Source organism: Ziziphus jujuba, chromosome 6 (assembly GCF_031755915.1).
Source record: "Ziziphus jujuba cultivar Dongzao chromosome 6, ASM3175591v1".
Classification (NCBI taxonomy): domain Eukaryota; kingdom Viridiplantae; phylum Streptophyta; class Magnoliopsida; order Rosales; family Rhamnaceae; genus Ziziphus; species Ziziphus jujuba.
In genome coordinates this window covers 23,414,902-23,439,332 of record NC_083384.1, presented here as the reverse complement: position 1 = coordinate 23,439,332, position 24,431 = coordinate 23,414,902, and the positions used below count along the sequence as shown (strand labels likewise).

General features: G+C 29.7%; 1 protein-coding gene across 1 annotated transcript; it reads left to right on the top strand.

The window, feature by feature from the left end:
* The first annotated feature begins 17,777 nt into the window (after window positions 1–17,777).
* On the top strand, window positions 17,778–23,093 carry LOC107435434 (legumain). Its single transcript, XM_048463914.2, has 9 exons — window positions 17,778–18,172; window positions 18,340–18,504; window positions 20,420–20,576; window positions 20,799–20,884; window positions 20,964–21,163; window positions 21,459–21,507; window positions 21,621–21,830; window positions 22,073–22,276; window positions 22,356–23,093. Exons 1-9 carry the CDS (start codon window positions 17,936–17,938, stop codon window positions 22,536–22,538), a joined length of 1,491 nt encoding a protein of 496 aa, XP_048319871.2. The 5' UTR covers window positions 17,778–17,935; the 3' UTR covers window positions 22,539–23,093.
* Window positions 23,094–24,431: the final 1,338 nt, after the last annotated feature.

The following is a 24,431-nucleotide window of genomic DNA, read 5'->3' as shown; positions in this document are numbered from 1 at the left end:
GTCAATACTATGTTCAATATCTAGATCAGAGCATTTTAAGAGTATTTGTCAAATTTAGAAAACAAAACTTATACAAATAAGTTTCAAAAGATAAAGATAAATAGAAAAAGACAAATACTACTGCTGTAGTGAAAAGCACAAAATAACAAGCGATGGACGAAGTAAACTATCAGCTAAGCTGCCTGGACCTAGAGGAACGAAGTTAAAACAAATAAAATGTGAGATAAAGGTATCTTAGTAAATGGCATAGTACAATAGAGAAATAATATTTTATTTCTGTAAAAATTTCTCTCAAGACCTCTCGTTCTGCTCTTTTAAAAAGTTTTTCATTTAAAAATCATTCCACAAAACCCAAAGTTGTGCCCCAAATCAACATTATAAAACCAATATTCAAATTATATGTATTCAATGGCCATTAGAATATTATAAACCGAATCAATCACAATATAAATATAGAGCGTAGGATAATATAATCATAATATCGCAAAATAATTATGAAGGTGCAATTTAACCATTTATATTATAAACCAATAATATACTCATAAACATAAACAATATACAATACGATATACCTAGCATTGCCAAGCGATGCACGGCGTCCTGGAACACCACTGGACAGTAAAAGAAATGAAAATCGAAAATTGTGAAACAAACACGCCTCATGATACGTAATGTATGAAAGGTATGGTGGTAATAATAAACCATTAGTATGAACCCTGAATGTATGAAAAGTGTTGTGGCAATAATAAACCCTGAGGATGTACCCAACCTCACGATCCTTAATATATGAAAGGTATCGTGGCAATAACAAAAAGTCAGGATGTACCCAACCTCATGACCCTTAGTGTACTACAGGCATTGTGGTAAACTTGCACGCTATAATATAATATTGATCTGAAACACTGGTATTATATGGTACACCAATTAAAAATAAACAATACAGTATCCACAAAACAATCTTTGTAAAATCATACATTTCCAAACAATACTGTATCATAAAACTTAATTTCATATTCGAATCCAACCATTCATTTAAATATCCCAAACATTTCAAATCATCTTTTTGTGTCAAAACTATAAATATCACACTAAAATATATATCCCATAAATCAATTTTAAGCATATAAAATTATTAAATATTTGAACTTGCTTAAAAGCATATAATTTTCAATCTACTTTCTCAAAATCAATTATTTTCCAAAATGATTTAAAACCTCAATTCAAATATCAAGATATTTAAATCCAACAAGTCCATTATGAACTCATTAGAATTGGAAACCATTTAAAATATTTTCAAAAGGCACCTAAAATGATAACACATATATGTAAAAGCATATATTCATATATGCATAAAATAAACATTTAAATCAAACAATATATATATATGTAAAATACTCAAACCACATATATATTATACTACATACCCAAAACATTTTAAAAATATAACCACTCACAGTACTGTAGATGCTCACTCCTGCTGTCTTATAGGATTGCCTCCAAGCTCAACACTAGTGCCTACAATAAAATAAAATTATTCTCATGCTCCAATAACTAAACCAAAGATGTTGATGTGTACCAAATGTATTGAAATGATTTGTATAACTATAAAATTATATGAATTGAACACCCACTGATCCAATTATACTGCATATCCTTAGGATCAGATACCCAAAATAGGGGTTTTTCACCCGAAAGCTAATATTTAAAAATCGAACCTTTCAATGGGTCCTACTAATATTCAATTACATTAATCTAACCTCAATTTTAACCAATTTGATCAATTTTGTTCAAACACAGTCCTAATTTACCGATATTTAACGAATTGACCCAAAAATTGAAATTTTATCAAACGACGACCAAAATTCACAAATTTTATATCAACAGAAAGCCCAGGAGATAAGAAACACAATGGTATGCTCACTTTGGTCCAAAAATGTCACTAGTGGCCTAAAAACCTGTTACAAAACTTGGCCAACTCCCCGTTGATATATCTCTCAAAAGGTGGGGAATCTTGGCAAAAGGAGCACAAAAATGGGTTTAGAGGGTCTAAAACTGGGGGGAGAGGTGTGTGGGTTTGCTTGGAACGGTCAAAAAACACAAAAAACCAGTGACCCACTTTCCCGACCTTCGTTGACTTCATTGGCCCGGTCTAAGCGCATCGGCATGCCGTTCACTGTGAAATTTCAAGGTTGAGCTCTTCGTCGTGTGGTCCTTCCCCTTAGATGACATGTTTATGAAGAAGGTGGCCAAATTTTGAGAAAAAGGCGATGACCCTGTTGGGCAATAAATGGGTACAAAACGATCCGATTCAAACCCTTGGGTTTGGAGAGAAATTTCTCGAATTTGGGGGACAAAACGGGTATTTTGAGATTTTATTCCCTGTTGGGCACCCTTGTCAAGCTTATATAGTATCTTGGTCACTAACAGATAAAAACTTGGGACTAGTTTGAACACTAATATAAAACTGATGTTTGAAACTTCACAAAACTATAACTTTTGTGCTGCCTGTCTATAAACTCATAGCGACGAGCTTTATATAATAATATATCAGTTAAATCAAAATCTTAACCATAGAAAAAGTCAACTTTGAACCCATATATAGTCTTTTTGATTAAATCGGATCAAACTTGTACAACATTAATATTTTGACAGGGGTTGTTACAATATATTTTTTGTATTGTTTCTACCAAATGCTTTTGCATATCTATTTTGGTACTTTACATCAACATTTACAATTTTTTAATAAAAAAGATATTTTATTTATTGGGGCCATAAATTTTGTATATCAACTAATCAATCACTGATTGTATTGCAAAAAAATAATAACAATAAAATAAAATTTGAGTACCTATTTGTAAGAAATCATTATTTTTATTGTTTGTACCAAATGCTTTTACATATATATTTTTTTTCAATGCTTTAAGTCAATATTTTATAATTTTGTAGTAGAAAAATATTTTAGTTATTGCGGCCATAAATTTTCGTTAATCATTTATAGGACTATAAACAAAATAATAATAATAACTTATAGTCAATATAATTGGCTCAATAGTACGGTTGAAAAAAAAATGAATATATCGTTTTAATACTTTAAATCAATATTTTATAACTTTATAATAATAAAATATTTCAGTTACGGGGGCAATAAATAACATCTACCAAGCATGACTAATCATTTATAGTACCCAAAAAAAAAAAATACTATAATATAAAGACAATATAATTGGCTCAATAGTACAATTGAAAAGATAATCGATGGACAATATAAGCGGCTCAATGGTACCAATTGGAAAAATGAGCGCTAGAGGAAGTGCTTGAACCTTCGATCTCGTGGTTAACAGCCACATGCTCTAACCAACTCAGCTACTCCAGTGATTCGACCAATTTGTTCATGTTCAAAATAATATTGCTTACTGTTAGCCTTTTTTCCTTTTAAAAATATTGTCTGAATCCCGTGAAACCATTTCATAGAAATTCATTTAATAATAATAAATAGTTTCAGTAAGCTTCAAAAACATAGATCGCATCGAATGTGGCCGTACGATCTGCGAAACTTAATTTTGTCCATAAATTCTTTTAGAATACTTTGGATAAAGATATTACTTTCTCTTGCCAAAGAGTTCAAATCCCTTAAGAGAAAAATAATAATAATAACAACATAATCTTAGAAAGATGAAATCAATGGCTCAATCACACCAACTTATGAATAAAGATGTTACAATAGATATCATATCTGTACCCTTTCATCCTAGAGCTCCAATAGATTTTTTTTTTTATTTTTAAATTATATATATATATATATATATATTTGTTTTTCGGTAGGTTTGTAATGCCACTGCAAGCAGAAAAGGCACCAAGTTGTTCACTAACTTGTTTAACATTCATAAAAGGAGGTGTCATTTTTTTAATGGCTTATCATTAGTTTCATTAATTTGAAGGTACACTTGTATATATTAAAGTTATATTAATTTTTTGCAAATAAAATAATGAGTAAAATATACAAAACCTCTCTACACTTACAAATACTTCCGTGATATTAAACAAAACCCTTTCAAATTATTAAAAATTTACAAGTTAAAAAATGTAAATATTGTGCCAAAAAATATAATATGTATAAATAATTACCCTTATAAAAATTATAAAAATTTTAAAACTTAAAACTACTTAATATTTTCCATAATGAATAGATTCAATTAATTAATATTAATATTATATTTAATAAATTTTTTGAAAGAAAATAATAATTTTTTAAAGAAATTATTAATTTAATATTTTTGAATAAAATATTATTTTAAAAATTCAGATAACAAAAATGGTTTGGAAATATGCTAAAAGGGTATTTTTAACAAATTAAAATAATTTGTAGCATCTAATTGGTTTAAAAAAGGAAATTCCTAGTGATAAATTAGTTGAGGGGTTTATTAGTTATTTTAATAGTTTAAGAAGTTTTTTTTGTAGGTGCCAAATAGTTTTTTTTTTTTTAAATAATCCAAACAGTTCAAAAGAGTTTTGTATAATTTACCCTAAAATAATAACATACTATTTTTGTTGAATCACTTGATAAATATGTTAGTAAACCATCTCAACTTATGTCCTAAAAAATGTCTCTTCATGTAACAGTAGGTACCAAAATATTTATGTTGTATATGTTTGAACGAGTTCGACCAAGTGGATTGTACATGGATTTTAGGTTCAATTTTTCTATTGTCAAGGTTTTAGTTTGACAGATTTACATTGTACGGAACTCGTCGACACGAATTCATAAACTAGCAACAAACTAGATTCTAAGCTACGGTTAAAAATTTATAATTTTGAAAAGTTTGAAAATAAGTTTTATATTAATGTCCAAACCAGCTTCAAATTTTTATCTCTCAATGATCTAAGTGCCCATATATGCATTAAGAAGTGTACCTAACAGCGACCAAATCGCAAAACACCCATAAAGTCTCTAAAACCTTCCCAAACCCAAGGGAAACCAAATCTGGCCAACTCGCATCTTATAAATCCTCTAAGCAGGTAGCCTCAATTTCACCCATTTCTGTCTACCAACAACCTCCATGGGCCAACTCCTTTCCTTCCCCATAAAATTTATGACAAAACCCCAAAATTTCATGGTCTTGCCGATGACAGGCCTAAATCGAGCATAGCCACTACAACACCATCAAAGATTTTCCAGTGGATTAGCCATTTTTTGGTTGTTTCAACCTGACCCACACACCTCTCCCTCTACTTTAAATCCTCTAAACTCATTTTTAGCCTCCACAGAGGTACATCAACTTTAAATTTGATTGAAGTTTCCAACGTGTTTTCTAGTCACCTACAAGACTTTTGAATGAAGGTGAAGGTGAGTATACCAATATGGTCCCCATCTCATGAGTTTTCCATTAGTATATTATTTACTATTTTGGATATCATTTGATTATATTTTAATTTCTAGATCCATTAGTTAATTACTAGGTAGATTGGAATGTGTTTGGACAATCTAGAAACAAATTGAAGTTGAAAATGTGTTCCGAAATATTATTAGGATTCATTGGAAGGTTTAATTTCATAAAATTGGCTTTCGGATAAAACCCTGAATTTTAGATACTAGATTCTAAGGGTTCGTGTATAATTAAATCATTCATTGTCCAATTTATGTGATTGTATAGCTATATAAATTAACGTACAACATTTGACACATCAATATATTTGGTCTGATTTTTTTCAGTTTAAAAAATATTTTATTATATTATAGATACCTTTACTGCATCCATAGGCAATCTTGCAGAGGATTAGAAGTAATCACCGATGTAAATGTAAGTAGTTTATATTTTAAAATAATTTTGTGCATATTAGTACTATATATATAGTTTGATTCAAATGCTTATTTTATGCATATATAAATACCTGTTTTTACATATATGTGTTATTATTTCATGAAATTTTTGACAATATTTATATAGTTTTACATTCTAATGAGTTCATAGTGAACTTGTAAAACTTGACATTTAAATATCTTAGTATTTGAATTTCTATTTTAATCCATTTGAAAAATAATTAGTTTTGAGAAAGTGGATTGGTGTATTTTTAAGTATCTTTAAGAGTTTATTATTTTAAAATACTTAAAAATGGTTCATGGTATAAATAATTCACTATTGGTATTTATGTTTGGGCATGATACGATGATTTGAAAATTTGAAAATATTTAAATAAATAGTTGAGTTTGAACAACATTAAATTTTGATTTATGGTATGATAGTTTTTTGAAAAAATAGAAAAGTATGATCATTAGAAGATTATTTATGAATATTATGCTGTTATTTTTAAATGGTGTACCATATAATACCAGTGTCTCTATTCGGTATTATGTTATTAGTGTGTAGATTTGCCAAAATAATTGTAATACACTAGAGATCATAAGTTGCATTCACTCCATAAGTTCATTATTGCCACGATACCATTTATATACTAAAGGTCCTGAGTTTAGATTCATCCTATAAGTTTTGAATTTTCATAATGTCTTTAAGACATTAAAAGATTGAGAGATGGGTTCACACATGTTTATTTCTCCCTTTTTATTGTTTGATAGTATTCCACGACGTCATGTACTTCTTGGTAGCTTTAGGTGCATTGTGTAGTACATTATTGGTTTTTTGATATATATGTAGATTTTATCGATTTTACATAATTATTTTATAAATTCATATTAACATTATTTTATGCCCAGCAATAAAAGTATGTCAGTTTGATTTATAATATTTAAATGTCTTATTATGAAGTGCTTCTTTTATGATTCTGATTTGAAGTACAAATTGGATTTTGTAAAATGATCTTAAAAGGGAAACTTTATAAAAGAATTGAATGAAAGGTACTGAGAGATAGGTTTTCAAAAATAAAGTAAACTTTTTCTAGTATACTTTGTCACTCATGAAGATATCTTTATCTCAGATTTTCTTTGTTTTTAATTTGTTTACATAGGTCAACACAATGTACAGTCTATCTTGTGCCTCACTTAACCATTTTTACATTCTATAACAGTAGCAATATTTTATCTTTTCTTGTTTTGTTTTATCTTTCTAAACTCATTTGTATCATTTGTATAATCTATATTTATAATTACTCTTAAAATGCTTTAATCTAAAGTATGGACACAATAATTCTAGTATGTATGTTTAGTGTTGACCTATAGTATGATAGGCTGTAATTTTTTATGCATTTGGTAATACATATGTTATTATGACTTTATTAATATATATTGAGGTATTACTTTATATTGCATGCGTTGATTGTTCGTGGTTCGATGAGGTTTCATTGGGCTTTCCCATAAGGATTTCTCAATGGGGCTTTACCAAATAAGACCATTTGAATTTCTTTGGAAGGTTCTTTATGTTTTAGTAGATTGTTTTCTTAAGAAGGTAATATTCAGATAACTAGGTTTACCAGTAATATTCTTCTATGGAGAGTGAGAAAAGCACCCTCAAGTTTTATTTCTACTAATTATCTTGGACATTTATTTTGAAAAATGTGTAAAGGGTATTTGGCATGTGTAATTGATACCTAAATCAACAAGATTCTATAATTGGAGTATGTACTAATGGTGATAGACTTTCTAAATTTATTTCCTAATGATATTCCAATTTTACCTCTGAAGCAAGAGATAGACTTTCCCATTGATTTAATTACTTATACAACATCTATTTCTTTGCCATTTTATAAGCTAGCCCTAGTTGACTTGAAAGAGTTAAAGACTTAGTTGCAAGAGTTAATAGAAGGAGGGTTTATTAGACCAAGTGTCTCACCTTCAGAGTATCAGTGTTATTTATGAAGAAGAAAAATGGTAGTTAGAGGTTGTGTATAGACCATAAATTGTTGAACAAGGTTACTACTCATAACAAGTACCCTTTTCTTCGTATTGATGACCTATTCGATCAGCTTCAGGTTGTTAAGGTATTATCCAAATTGTGGTTAGGATACCATCATAATCAAGGAATTAGACATTCTCAATAGTGCATTTAGGACTAGATATGTGCACTATAAGTTTCTAGTGATGTCTTTTAGACTTATCAGTACCCTTGTAGCATTCATGGATCTAATGAGCCAGTTTTCCATTTGTACTTATACTAGTTTGTCATTGTCTTCATAGATGATATCTTGGTATACTCAAAGAGTGAAGCAAAGCATGAGATGCATTTAGGTTGGGTGTTAAAGACCTTAAGCCAACATCAATTGTATGCCAAACTCAGTAAATATGAATTCTGGTTCAATTGAGTGGGATTTTCCAAGCATGTAGTTTCTGTTGACAACATTTATATCGATCCTTAGAACATGGAAGTAGTGGTGAATTAAGAGCAACCCATTATAGTGACTGAGGTGCAGAGTTTCTTAGGTTTAGCAGCGTATTACCACAAATTCATAAAAAGGTTCTTGAAAATAGTTATATCGTTTCATTATGTGATGGATTAAGTTTGAATGGATTGATAAGTGTGAGCAAAGCTTTTAAGAATTAGAGAATAAGTTGACTTTAGCTCCAATTTTGATATTACCAGAGGGCAATAAAAGATTTAAAGTTTATAGTGACATTTCATATCAAGGTTTAGGTTGTGTATTGATGCAATGTAAGAGGGTGATTGCTTATGCTTCTAGAAATTTGAAAAAGTATGGGTTGAACTATCCTACTCTTGACTTAGAACTTTCCAAGTTTATCTTTACATTGAAGATTTGGATGCAATACTTGCATAGAGCTACTTATCAGATCTTTACTAACCATAAGAGTCTTTGATATCTATTTTAATAGAAGGAGTTGAACTTAAGGCAAAAGAGATATATGAAGTAGCTTAAGGATTATGATTCCACCAGCAACTACCATTGAGACCTAGTTAAAAGCGACACAAGATAGAGTTACACGAATGTGCCTAGGAAGGATCTTAAGTTTGAGATTGGTGAATGGGTATTCTTAAAACTCTTTCCTTAGAAGGGCGTAATACACTTTGGGAAGTAAGAAAAGTTGAGTCCTCGCTGCGGAGTTGAACTTAAGGCAAAAGAGATATATGAAGTTGCTTAAGGATTATGATTCCACCAGCAACTACCATTGAGACCTAGTTAAAAGTGACACAAGATAGAGTTACACGAATGTGCATAGGAAGGATCTTAATTTTGAGATTGTTGAATGGGTATTCTTAAAACTCTTTCCTTAGAAGGGCGTAATACACTTTGGGAAGTAAGAAAAGTTGAGTCCTCGCTACATTAGGCTATATGTGATAATCGAGAGGATAAGTTCAGTGGCTTACAGCTAGACTTGGCGGAAAAGCTTTTTTAAGTTTATAACATATTCCACATCTCCATGTTTCACAAGTATATATCAGACCCATCACATGAGTTAGAGGCATTAGAGATTGAGCTAAGTGATGACTTGTGATATGAAGAGAAACCAATACAAATTCTGGATAAGAAACAAAAAGAGCTTTACAACAAGACCATTTCCTTGGTCAAAGTTCTTTAGTGAATCATCTAATTGATGAGGTAACTTAGGAGTGAAAAGATCAGATGTGGAGTCAACATCCTCAACTTTGTAGATAAAATATTTTTTAAAGGGTGTAGGTTGTAACAATCATACCAAAATATCCATGTTGTATAAGTTTAACGGCGTTTGACCAAGTGGACCGTATATAAATCTCATATTGCCTTTTTTTATGGTCAATGTTTTGTTTTAACCAATATACTATTGTGTAGAACTCATCAACACAAGTTCAAAGATTTGTGGCATGCTAAATTCTGAATACGGTTAAAAAGTTATGGTTGTGAAAAGTTTTAAGCATTAGTTTTATATCAGTATCCAAACCAGTTTCAAATTTGTCTGTTTTAGTGAATCAAGTCGACCAGCATCCAACAAACCCTCCAATTGGGTGAGCTAGATTTCACCCATTTTTGGCCACTAAGAACTGCACGCACCAACCCTTGCCTTTGCTTATAAAATTTCAAAAAAAAAAACTCCAAAATTTCATTGCAATACTATTGGCTACATGCCTATATTGTGTCGATGAAGCCACGATCTTCCCATCGTAAGTTTTATGGTGGGTTGGCCATTTTTTGGCTCTTTCAGTCTCAACCATACACCTTTCCCCTCTATTTTAGACTTTTCAAATCCATTTTCGGTCACTGTTTACTAAGATTTCTCATGATTTAAAAGATTCATCAACCTTAAGTTTTTATGATGAGTTTTCCAATCACTGGTAAAACTTCTTAAGGTGTTTGGGTAATGACAACTTTAGTAGGAATTTGAAATTCTCCGGAAAACTAAAATTTTCTCTTGTTTGGATGGTTTTTAAAAGGAAGAATTTGTGAGGCCCAGTAGAAAGTAAATCTCATAATGTGTGAAATTAACATGGAAAATTGATCCTCTCACATAAGTGTCATTCTGAAATTCTCTCAGAAAATTAGTTTTACTTATTTTTTTAAATACAGTTTTACCTTTTAATTTTAATACATAAACTTATTTAATTACTTGTAAGTCCTTATTATTCTATTATTAACTAAGCATTATAAAAAAATCCCAAGAAAACTTATTACTGGGAAACTAAATCCTAAAAAATTGATTCTCATGAATCAGTTTCCTTCAATACTTTCTCTTCTACCAAACAGGGCATAAAGTGATATGCTAACATGATCCCAATCTCATGGGCTTTCTATTAGTATATTATTTTTCTAATGTTGGACATTGTTTGATCAAATTTCTATTTTTAATTCAATTAGTTAAATACCAGTTAATTTGGACAATTTAAGACAAAATTGATATTGAAAATGTTTTCCTAAATGTTATTAGAATTGATTAGAAGATTCAATTTTATAAAATTGGCCTTCGAATGACTAGTATGTAAAATAGTTACAGTATAATTGGATCATTCGGTATCTAATTTAGGTAATTATATAGTTGTATAAATTACACCAATATCTTTAGTTTGACTTTTGAAGCCTAAAAAATATATTATTATATTATAGCATCCGCATTACATCTAGAGGCTACCTTGCGGAGGTGCAGAAGTGATTACTAATGGTATATATGAGTAGTTTGTATTTTTAAATGACTTTAGGCATATTAGTACTATGTATATATGGTTTAAATATTTTATATATATGCTTTGATTTAAATACTTATTTTATGCAAATATGAATACTTGCTTTTATATATATATATATATATATGTTCTTATTTCATGTTATTTTTTATGAGAATTTAAATGATTTCAAATTCTAATCTATTTATAGTGAACTTGCGAAACTTGATACTTAAACATCTTCATATTGGAATTGATTTTTTTAGGCTATTTGGAAAATAATTCTTTTTTAGACAGTGGATAAGAATTCTTATATTTTTAAGTATCTTTAAATGTTTATTAGTACTTAAAAATGATTTATGGTCATATATAATTCATTATTAGTATTTATGTGTTGCATAAAATGATGACTTAGAATTTTTTAAATATTTAAATAGATGGTTGAGTTTGAATATTAAATTTTGATTTATGGAATGGTATTTGTTTGGGAAAATGAAAAAGTACGATCTAAAGAAGATTATTTATCAATATTGTATCGCTATTTTAAATGGTATGCCATATAGTACCAGCATCTATGTTTAGTATTATATTATTAGAATGAAGTTTGTCACAATAGCTATAGTACACTAAGAATCATGAGTTTGATTCATCTTATATATTTATTATTACTATGATATCTTTCATACACTAAGGATTGTGAGTTGGATTCATCCCATTTGTCATGATTCCTTTAGGATGCTAAAGGAACATAAGATGGATTCAGTTCATATGTTTCTTTCTCCTTCTTTACTGTCCGATTGTATTCTAGAACACCATGCACCACTTGGCAGCGTTAAATATATTATATGGTACATTGTTGGTTTTTTGAGATATATGTGGATTTTATTAATTTTTCATAACTATTTTATAAATTTATATTGATATTATTTTATGCCCAATATTATAGTATTCAAATGATGTTAATATGAATTGTCTGTCTTATAATATTAATTTGAGACACTAGTTGGATTTTGTAGAATAATATTAAAAGAGAAATTTATCAAAAGATTGGAATGAAAGATCCTGAAAGGAAGGTTTTCAAGTATAAAGTATTATTTTTCTATTATACTATCTTACCCATTGAAATATCTTTATCTTACATATACTTATTTTTAATTCATTCTCTTAAGTCTAGACAATTAGTGGATAGGTTATGTCGGGTATCATTTGACCCTTTTTGCATCCCACAATGGCAATAGTATTTTATCTTTTCTTATTTTGTTTTTATCTTTCAAGACTCATTTATATCATTTGCATAACATATATTTATAATTACTTTCAAAATACTTTGATCTAAAATATGGATATATAAGTGATCCCCATATGCATGTTTAGTAATAACTTGAAGTATAGCAAGCTATATCTATGAATATATTTGAGAACTTGTATATTGTTATTGTTATGGCTTTATTTATATATATAAGATAAAGTCACAATAATATACATCATGCTATTATTTTATATTGCATGCATTAGATGTCTCTAATTTAAATAAGATTTTATTAGGTTTTTCCATAAGTATTATTCAATACGACTTTCCTAGACAAGATCATTGAGGATTTTTTAAAAAAAATTCAAAATAAATCTTATCACATCATAATAATATTGATTAAAAATTTGATATAAATTAAATATAAATAAGTAAACTTTTAAATGATAAATAATATTTGTAAATAAAATAATAATACAGTATTTTACTAGTTTGTTAAAAACGACTTCAACTTGTTGCCCTTAAAAAAATCAAATTAAAAATCTATACCAGCAAAGTTGTTTTAATTTTTCCAGTGATGGTGATACTGACACGCACTATCAGTTTAGTGGTCTAAAATTGATGTTTAAGCAATATTGGCCCACCAAAATGTTATGATATGATAAGTTATTGGTAATTACAAGGACATATTAATTTATTGAAGAAGGTAATCATTCTAATCATAAATTAATTAGATACAAGATGGCCGCGTGTCAATCAATCATTGTCGTTTAAACACTAAACAATGTGTATACGTGTATTTACATTGGTGGGACATACTAATTTTTGTCCTTTTTTTTTTAATAGCAATATTCTGGGATATACTAATTGCTCCCTGAAGACAACAACGTATTTATCCATCTAAATATCTAAGGATTAGGTTTGTGTTTTTATCAGTTCCTCATTTTACGGTTAGGATTAAAGGGCATATTAAAGAAAGCGAGTCATGAAGTACTTGTATTGATTAAATTAATTATTTATTAATTGGCATAGGAACTATTTAACTAAATGTTGCAAATTAAAACTCAATTAAGAGCTAAATGGTGACGCGTCAATGGAGGAAGGTGTTTAACTTGTATGGATTTGACAAACCTTTATAATAAATCATTATAGTCTTGTCTTTTAATATGCAAATTGTGAATAGATTTTTATTTTATTTATTTTTTTCTTTTGAAGTTGAAATATCTTTAAACAAAGTGTTTTTAAAGCTAAACAGGAAAAAAAAAAATTACAAGTTACAATTATTTTTTTAGGTATAACAACATTTTTACCCCTCCCAACTATTTTATGTTACTTTTACACCTTTGCCCTTTTATCATACAAAATCTCTAGAGTGTCCCTAGACTAATATTTTCCTATGCTCAATTGTTCATTTTAACGACACCAATTTGGTGAAGTCAACATGTACAGTGTAATTTTGCTTAGAAACCAATCGATTCTATTTTACTTTTAAATAACATGGAAGATCAATTTTGGTAAATTTTATTAGAAAAAATTATATACTTGGACTAAATTGATAGAAAAATAGTAGTTTAGAAGGTGATATGAAAAATTTTGTAGTTTTAGAAGCAAAATAAAAACAGTAGCATATATAGTTTAAAGGGTAAAATGTAGTTGGTAAAATGTAGTTACTAAGGTGAAAAATATTCTTAAAATGAAAGCTGAAAAATTGGAACTTTTACTTTAGCTGTGACTTTATCTAGAAATTATTCTATGGTGGATAACATTGCAGTTTATTAGAAATTATTTTTAGTTATCCCTTACAATTTTATAATTAGTTAATGAATTTATGAGATCACTTTCTTTTTCTTTTTTGGGAATTGAATTTATGAGAGGACTTGCTGTGAAAAACTATATATGTTAAAGATAATTCTACATTCATCAAATTATAAATTAAAATGTGGATTACTAATGAGTAGTTATTAATAAATAATAGAAAATTATTTATTTACATTCAGTAATAAATAATCATGTTAATAAATAATCATGTTAGATACTATGTTATTCAGTTTATAATTTTAACAAAATTTTTTATGCATGTAAGATTATGGATATATTAATTTATTGAGCAGGATTTTGATTTCGAACAGGAAGCTAAGGTTATTAATTTTGCTTTGAAAAGATGTTAAAGCTAATAATGGGTTAATAAGGCCAGCCATTTTCTTTAGGATTTTATTATTCCAACTTGAAAACATAGTTTGAAAAGAAATTTAAAACTTTGAAAGAAACAACACAGTTTTCTAATACGGATTTAATGGAATTTCATTTTGGATTTTTCAACTGGAATTTTATTATGTTAGAGGTTCATCAATTAATAATTGAGCTGCTATCCGTGTTGTAATATTCTAATACTTATCAATGATTCTCACAGAATGTTAGCCATTCAGCATTAATCTTTCGTAATCATTAGTGATAATATCTATATTAATATATTCATACATAATAAACATGAATTTTTTTTTTTTCCCAGTAATATAATAAACGTTGATGGAACTACATTAAGAATTGGGGGCATGGCCCAAGCCTTTTTATTTTTTATTTTCTAAATATCTATATATATCATATAAAATTAAGCATAATATTTAGCATGCCCTTTCAAAATTGTATCATTTTCCTTTTAAATTTATCACTTTAAAGTTAATTAGTTATAAATCAATTTTTTTTTTCCTAAATAGAGTTTTTAAATTTTTTTCCTTTATAAAGTTTGCAAATTCTTAAATATCTAAGTTATTATTAAAGCTAATTACTTTTTCAACTTATCAATCAAATTCTTTTTTGCCTTAGTCAAGTTTATAAAGCAAATTTTTTTGCCTTAATTACGTTTATAGATTTTTAAAGATCAAATATAAGCTATTATTACTTATTTTATTTATAACTGTTGCCTTCTCAGTAATAAAATCCTATATTTTACATGTTATTTTTCTAATCTAACCTAACCAATCTAAACCAATATAAAGTTTTTACATGTCTAAACAAACGTTGAAACGTCTTCTTCCACTTTAATGCTATTCTAGAGGATGCATTAACAAAAAACGAAAACAAATTGAAGCCTGTTTCTCATGCCCAATGATGTTTCTCTTTTTAATTATTTATAAATATGGAGATCAAGTAAGTTTTCTGTTTTTATTTATTTATGATTAATAAACAAACTATGATATGTTTTGTTTAATTTATACTTTAAAACTTGTATAAGTTGTTGCATAAATCAACCTGATCATATGATAAATAGTAGAAAAATATTTTTTGATTTGATACATAATTAAAAAAAAAAAAAATAATGTTAACTCAGTTATATAGATTTTTAAACTTTGAAATAAGAGAATGTTATATGTAAATTTTGACCCCTCACATGTAATCCTAATTCCATCCCTAACAATAAACTTCATTGAATTGAATCTTTACTATACTATATATTAATAAAGAGATCATCGAATGAATCGAAGGACTAGTGGGTGTCTAAAAAGTTAGTCGACCAGCTAAAAATTTGCACAAGGCAAACATTATTTTTCAGTCTGTAGAGTGCTTTTGAAATACATAAAAATAACTTCTTTTTTAAGAAGAAAAAGAAAATGCTTAGTTACAGAAAATGCCAAAGAAGAAAAAAAAATAAAAAAAAATAATAATAATATATGTTATCTTAACTTTGAGGATAAAAGCACATTAATAAAAACAAAAATTTTGAAGGGATTTTTTTGAGGCAATTCCTTAACAGAAACGATTCTTACCAAACCATTTTGAAAATCTACTGGGAAGTATTTGACAGAAAAATTAAAAAACAAAAATTAGAAACTATATATATATATACATATATTAAATATTTATTAATTATCGAATTTTGATATAATTTATTTTTTCTTAATAAAATTTAGTTATCTCACAAAATTTATATTTGATTATTTGTTGAATTTTAAATACTAATTTTAATATAATTTAAAAATTATCTAGAAAATAATTTAGTTTAACAGAATAAGATAGATCTTACTTAAAACTACCATATATGTATATGTAATCTTTTTTCATCATGGACATCTATAATTTAAATATTAACTTATGTATCTAGGCCTTGTAAATAATAATTAGAGCCAACGGTTAGAATTTAAAGCCAATTTTCTTTATAAAAACTATTTTTTGATATAAATTTGAACTCTAGAGGCTTTTTTTTTTTTTTTCTATTTATGTTGATAGTCACTGTTAAATATCAATATGTTTGACAAATGTATCAAAAAAATTTTAATGTGATGAAACTTCCTTAAAATGTCCTTTATAAATGCAATATAACAAATTAAATATGTAATTATAAACTTGCATGTTAAACAAAATCATTGTTTTTCAGACTAAAAATACTTGTTCAATAAGTTATTTAATTTGTAGATATCCACATTGGAAGGAGACTATATATATATATATATATATATATATTATCTCATCAGAATTTTTGGAAAAGCATTTTTTGATGGAAAATTTACATGTAATCGGGATATTATGACTTCCATCCCATTAATGTTGGTCAATTATCTATCGATATGTTATTAAAGTTAAGATATACTGACATGATAAGAAGTAAGAACTACATATTATATATATATAACAAAACAGCTCTAGATAGCCTATGCCGGCCGAGTACATGTAATGGATTTTTTTATATTTGTTTTGGCTAGCAGTATGTAATTATACTTGCAAAAAATAAGTTGATGTTCCATGATGGCCTAGTAGTTCAATTTTCTAAGGATTTTATATTTTTTGCACTTTGCCTTTTATTCTATAAAATATATCATATTGTCATAATAAAGTTGAAAATGCATTTTAATATAGATGAATTTGATCAAAAAAAAAAAATACACAACTCATATAAATGTGTATTAACTAATTTAAAATGAAACAAAATACGCATGACTAATTTTCTATAATTTATTAGAAAATAATATATATGATTGGAATAAACTGTTGGGAAAATAATAATTTATAATTTAGAGGGGACAAGTTTTATAGTTTGAGGCAATATGTAAAATGTAGAATAATTCAAGGGTAAAATGTAGTCATAAATTTTATTATATATTTATATATACAAAACAAAAACATTCATGTCGGAATGGCTATATGCCCATCTGATTCTTGCTATCAATTCCAACCTTCTTTTCAAAACAGCCAAAACTTAGACATTAAGCTCTACAACAAAGTTACGGAACTTCCAAAAGTGGTTAAACAATCAAAGCTAAAAAAAAGCAAAGCAAAAATTTCATTCTCTTGAGCGGTTTCAAAAATATTACACAATTTTTTTACCCTCCCAAAGTGAAAAGCTGTGGAAAGGAAAAAGCGTCCACATGAACTACCACTTGTAAAATGCACAGGAGTTTGGGACCCACAAGTCCTAAGTCTTCCCCACGCGTGTCAAGCTCGTATTTTGCATGGCGCACTCTCTCTGTCTCTTACACCGCTTTATGCCACACCCTCCTCCATCGCCTCACCTCCTCTCCACTTTTATACCCCCTCCAACACACTCTCTCCTCTCTGCCTTCTCTTTCACTCTTTTCTTTCTTTCTCTCTCTTTGGCCACTGTTTTTCCTTTGCTTTTTGGCAGCCAGTTTTTTCTCCGACTGGGTTTTGATCGATTTTAATGGCGGATCACCATCACTCTGTGATCAGCATAAACTTCGCTATGTGGGTTTTTGTGATGGTTTTGGTATTGGGTTTTTCTGGAAATTTTCAAGCCGCTCGATTAGACCGGTGGGAGTCTGCTATTCGTATGCCTGTGGAGAAAGATGATGAAGCTAGAGATGGTGATCAAGATGTTGGTACAAGATGGGCGGTTCTTGTTGCTGGTTCATCTGGGTTTGGAAATTACAGACATCAGGTTAGTAATTTCGATTTTATTTTTTTTTTAAATTTCTGCAGCTTGGAAGCAGGTTTATACTGTTCATATAACTTCAATAAGATCAATTTTGATGGAAAATTAGTAATTTGATTTCATCTTTTTTTTTTTTTTTTTTTTTTTTTTGTGTTTATGGGTTTGAATTGTAGGCCGATGTTTGTCACGCATATCAGTTGCTGAGAAAAGGTGGGTTGAAAGAGGAAAACATCGTGGTGTTCATGTATGATGATATCGCCATGCATGATATGAATCCAAGGCCTGGGATTCTCATCAACCATCCCCAAGGTGATGATGTCTATGCCGGAGTGCCTAAGGTACTATTTTTGATCTATTTTATTTTTTATATATTTATAATTTTACCATATGGTATTGTTCAATTCTGTGTACTTGCAAGTGGGAAGGAAGAAAGTCTTTTTAGATTATTAATTACGATTGACAATTGGTCGGCAAAATGATTAGATAAATATTATTATTAATAAATTACATGTATCAAAAGCTAATTATATATGCTAGGTTTTTAAAAGATGGACAACTTGGAAAGAGGATACAGCTGTTTAAAAAAAAAAAAGAGAGGGATAGAGAAGAGGGGTCCTACATATGTCTGTTTGTGTTTGTATGAGTATTTTCTTTAATATATATATTTTTTGGAGCTTTAGCAAATATTTTCCAAAAGTTCAAAATGTTAATTACACAAGCAGAGCAAGAAGACTTTACAAGTTGTAACGAGGTTTTTGCAGATTATTAATCAGGATTGCCATGTGGTGAGTAAATCAAATGGAAAGCAAAGACAAATGGATAAAGCTTCTCAACTTATGTTTTTATATTTCAAAATTCTGAAAAGTTAACCTCAAAATCCAAAATATCCAGTAGGCTTACAAAAACAGGGCAGAAACAGTTTTACATTCCAAATATCAATTTGATTAGAAAAAGAAAACAGCTTCATATGAGAAAGGAATTGAAACTGATAATTTGTGTTGGTTGTGTATTTTTGCATGTATTGATAAGGAGGTTTATATAATACAAACAGAGCAATCATAAAGGGAAAGAAAATCTCCAAAAATGAGAGAACACTCTATAAATAGAAACAGAATTATGCACATGTTCTACACTGAATACAAATTCCTATATGAGGTGTATGTTTTGTGTCTTTTTCTTTTCACTTTTTTTTTTTAATTTTTTATTCTTTTCTTTGAATGGAAGAAATTTCAAAAGTCATTGGAGTATTTTACAATAAACTTATCAAACTTCATGGGGAGCGCTTTCTAGTGGAATTCATAGTAGAAGTGTGTTTAAAAACAAAAGAAGACGCAGATTTTCATGGCTGTCAATCTGGAGTTCACTTTATCTGTATATTCTTCCTGAATTTTGTCTACTAATGAGCAAGCAGCCTTGAAAGTAGCCTACTTATATATATGGTATGCAAAATGGCTGGTCAATATATGAAAAATCTTCATCATATGAAGAAGATTATCTTATTTTCTATGTTTCATTCTGCATCATGATGGCAACTCTGTTTTCCTTCACTCCCAACATATCTAGACTATAAACCCTGGACCATTTCCATTTATACAAAAACAAGGTTCCCACAATGATTCTGGCTTGGCATAATCAATGATAAGTTTTCACTTACTGATGAGAGTTTTGCAAGCAGTATATTGTTCAGTTAAATAACTAAACCTCTTATGACGACACAATTCATTTTATTTTTGATTTGTTTTGCTATTACACTGACAGCAGTGAAAAGTATTTAGAATCAAAATTTGTGATGATTGCAAGGCTAACTTGGCAATTTATGGATTATTAAAACAAAAGTTAATTTATTTTTCTGCTGCCATTTTAGACTTGAATGCTTATTAATGATGGGTGCCACAGCTGGACAAAAATAAATCACTTAGGTATTGCCCATAAAGGAGGAGAGAGGTGGGGTTGAGAGTTGGGATGGTCCTAGGAATCTGAGGTTTATATGCTAGTATGTTTTGTTACCATGGTTATGCTGCTGCATGTATGTGTAATTTTGTCTTGTACCATCGAAATTTTAATTTTGGCAGTTGGCTCGTATCTTAACAATAAATTTATTGACAGCGTTGTAAAATCCACAATTTGAGAATAGATATTCCATGCCGGCTGATTGGAGCTGTGCAGACTGTAGATGTGTTTTTAGTTATTAGTTTGCTCGAATGTCCTGCATTTTTTAATGGATTGATGGCATTGGTGGGATGACTCTGGTAGGATTATACTGGCGAGCATGTAAATACCAAGAATCTATATGCAGTACTTCTCGGGGACAAGAAGGCAGTGACAGGTGGAAGTGGGAAGGTTGTTGACAGCAAACCCAATGACAGGATCTTCATATACTATTCAGATCATGGGGGCCCTGGAGTTCTTGGTAAGCTCTTCATAATGTATATAATCTCTTTGACTTGGACCTTGACTGCTTTATTTATGTCACAATCGAACTCTTCCAAGATCCAAACAAACTTAAGATTTGCTACTTAATTGAGTTTTTCTCTTATTCTGGATGTAAAAGCTAAATGCAAAACCTTACAAGCTGTAAATAACAATTAAAAGTGCATTAGTGGATGACGCATAAGTTTCTAATTGATTGTAGGGATGCCAAACTTGCCTTATCTTTATGCCATGGATTTCATAAACGTTTTGAAGAAAAAGCACGAGTCTGGGAGTTACGAAGAGATGGTACTGAATTTCTTTTTCCACTTTGGTTGATCGTGACAGAATTAAGGTATTTAGCATACAAAATGTTGTGCTTATGCAGGTCATCTATGTAGAAGCATGTGAGAGTGGGAGCATTTTCGAAGGTATAATGCCTAAAGATCTTAATATTTACGTGCAAACTGCATCTAATGCAGAAGAGAACAGCTATGGAACTTACTGTCCTGGGATGGAGCCTTCTCCACCACCAGAATATCCTACTTGCTTAGGTGATTTGTATAGTGTTGCTTGGTTGGAGGACAGGTATGTAATGCTTTCTGAAAGACCATATATAGATTAGTGATGAAATTGATATTATTGCTACGATGTTAGGGAATTCACTATGAACTTAAATTCCCAAGAGACAAAATGAAGTTATATTTGGGTAAAAAGAATCTTGCTTAGGAAGAATGTAACACATTGATGAAAATAGAAATGAAATTTTCTTGACGATGATGATGATGATTTGGATATATTTCACAAAATGTAGAATTTTTCATACTCGGAGAAAGCAAGCACCTGATTTGTATTCATTATTGCTTCGTACTTTCTCTTGCAGTGAATCCCACAACCTGAAGAAAGAGACAATAGAACAACAATATCAGACTGTAGGTTATCTATGAGTTTGGAAAACTCTGTTTCTTCTCACCTTGTATATGAGCTAAAAATTTTGGGAACAATTTCAAATGTTGAGTTACTAATATGATTGTTGATTGTGTAGGTAAGGGAACGGACTTCCAAACCTAACGGTTACACTTTAGGATCCCATGTGATGGAGTACGGGAAGAAAAGCATGAGATCCGAGAAGCTTTATTTGTACCAAGGTTTTAATCCTGCCTCTGTGAACTTCCCTCCAAATGGTAACCAGCAGATCACGCCCATAGAAATTGTTAACCAGAGAGATGCAGATGTTTTGTTTATGTGGAAAATGGTGAGCTTTAGCCTTCGGGCTTTTTATCTATCTGTCAATATCTTTTGAACTTCAGGGTGAAGATTACCATGTAATTGTCAAGTCAACTTGAAAGGCTTAATCAAATATGATTTGGATTTGTGATGCAAACCTAAATAATAATAATAAACCTGTAAAAACTTTTTCTATGATTTTCTTGTTCTATAATTGGTCCAAAAATATTTACTTAATCTTTGACTATCTGCTTATTCTATGTTCTGCAGTACAAGATGACAGATGAATCAGAAAAGAAGAAAGAAATGCTCAAGCAGATCAAGGAGAAAGTAAGTCACAGAAACCACTTGGATGTAAGTGTGAAATTGATTGGAACACTTCTGTATGGACCAGAAAAAGGACCGTCGATCCTGAATTCCGTAAGATCACCTGGTCTTCCACTCGTGGACGACTGGGGATGCTTGAAGAGAGTGGTAATATACTACCCCAATTTTTTTTCCTATTTTCCTTCGTCTCTCTCCTTGCTTATCATCCATGGACTTTGAATTGCAGGTCCGGTTGTTTGAGTCTCATTGCGGGTCGTTGACTCAGTATGGCATGAAACACATGCGAGCATTTGCCAATATCTGCAACCATGGCGCTTTCCAGGACTCATTGGAGGAAGCTTGCTTGGCTGCCTGTAGTGGCTATGATCATGGTCAATTGCATCCTTCAAACACAGGCTACAGTGCTTGATCCTAAAGGGTATACATGTAACAAATAGAAATGTCCTAGATATATATAAGTGGTAATCCTCATTTCTAGTACATAGTTGTCGTTTTCTCATCTGTGATGACCCTTTGTTTCATAGTCGTCTTCTTATCTAGAATGTGAGCTTTTGGAACAGTTTGTCCACCGTGATTGATTCAAAGGCTCAATTATGCTGCTCAGAAATCAATCAGCCTCTAGGATTATTGGCCCAGAAGAAGACAAGCCCAGTGGGTGTTCGATCTTCTATCACTGGGCTGAATTGAAAATGCAAGTGGGCTTGTTTTTGAAATCAATGGATTTGGCACTAAAAATTGGCTTTCTGTTGATGCTTGTATGTATTCGCTTCCAAGGGGCTGGAGTTTTAGTAATAGTATTGTTCCTTTTCTTGCCCAAGTTAGGGTTGGAATGTAGGCAAATTTGACCGATGGGCCATTAGGATTTATTCTGAAGGCTTAATAATAAGCCCATGGATTGCAACGAATATCTAAACAAGAAAATTCCCCAAAAAAAAAAAAAAAAAAAAAGGGAAAAAAAAAAGAAGGTAATGAAAATACAGAATCTAATCGACACTATCACGTTACGTCTTCTTCACCTATTGTTTTTGTCTGCCCATGCAATTAGCATATTTTTTATAAGATTAGGAGTAGGGGACCATTGGTTCACAGCTAGAGCTCAGTGTAAAGATTCTTGAACGACTATCCAATTGTGGCCAATAAAGAACATGACCAATAATATTAATTTGAAATGATGCTTCCTGTCAAAAGCCAATTCTGAGATTGAAAAGTTTTTACCTACAACTTTAGCTTTCCAGAAGAACTAGAGACGTTTTGGCATGGTTTTGTTCAGAAGCAAAAGCTTCATATTTCCGAAAGTTTTAATGTAGCTTGTGAGGAAGTTTTTCTAAGCAAGTTGATAATAAAAAGTTGATTACAAATAGGGCCTAGAACCAAGACAATGAAGTGCAAAAGCTCTTGGAAGCACAACTTATGAATAAAAGTAAAAGCAGATGTTATCCTAAACATAATTTACCAAAAAAAAAAAGAAAAAAAAAGAAAAAAAAATGTTATCCTAAACATATCTTATTTCTAGCAAATATATATATATATATATATATATATATATATATGTTATCCTACACATGTTTCTAGGCCTCATAACTACTAGTAATAAGAGGAAAAAAAAAAAATATGTGTCCTCGCGCAAACACTACCTAAATAAATAAAGAAAAAAAAATCGTAAAAGCAAAAGTTGTGCGTGCATTTAAGAATGATAATTTGTCCCGTATAATCGAAAATCGCAATATACCGTCTCTAAAGCGGTGGTTTTTTCCTGTAAATCGGAATTGCGGGGGATCAGGGCCGGACCAGGGAATAAAAACTCCGTCTCGAACCTAGCCTGATTTTTATATTTAATTTTTTTTGTATTTTTAATTCACCTAATTATTAAAGAAATTAATATAAATATATGACTTTATCATATATGTACCTTTAGAAATTTTTAATTTATGTATTTGAAGTTTTGGATTATTTCAGTATAGTTTTTAAATATGTCTTTTGTTGTAACTATGTATTTTTATCATAATATATTTTATTGTAATTTTAATGCATTTTAGACACTTTATTTACACTTTATTCTCAAAGAAAATCATTTACATATAAATTTTTCAAAAGACAAACACAAAAATTATATCATAAATGGGTTGGGTTAGAGAAGTTCTTATCAATTATCAAAAAAAAAAAAAAAAAAAAAAGTATGGTGGTGCAGGAAATGGGATTGAGTTGCCTCATCCCCATCCTGCCTCCAAAGAATTGGAGAAAACCATTGGGATGGAATTTAAAAAAAAAAAAAAAAAAAAAACGGTGGGAACAGGGATGAGAT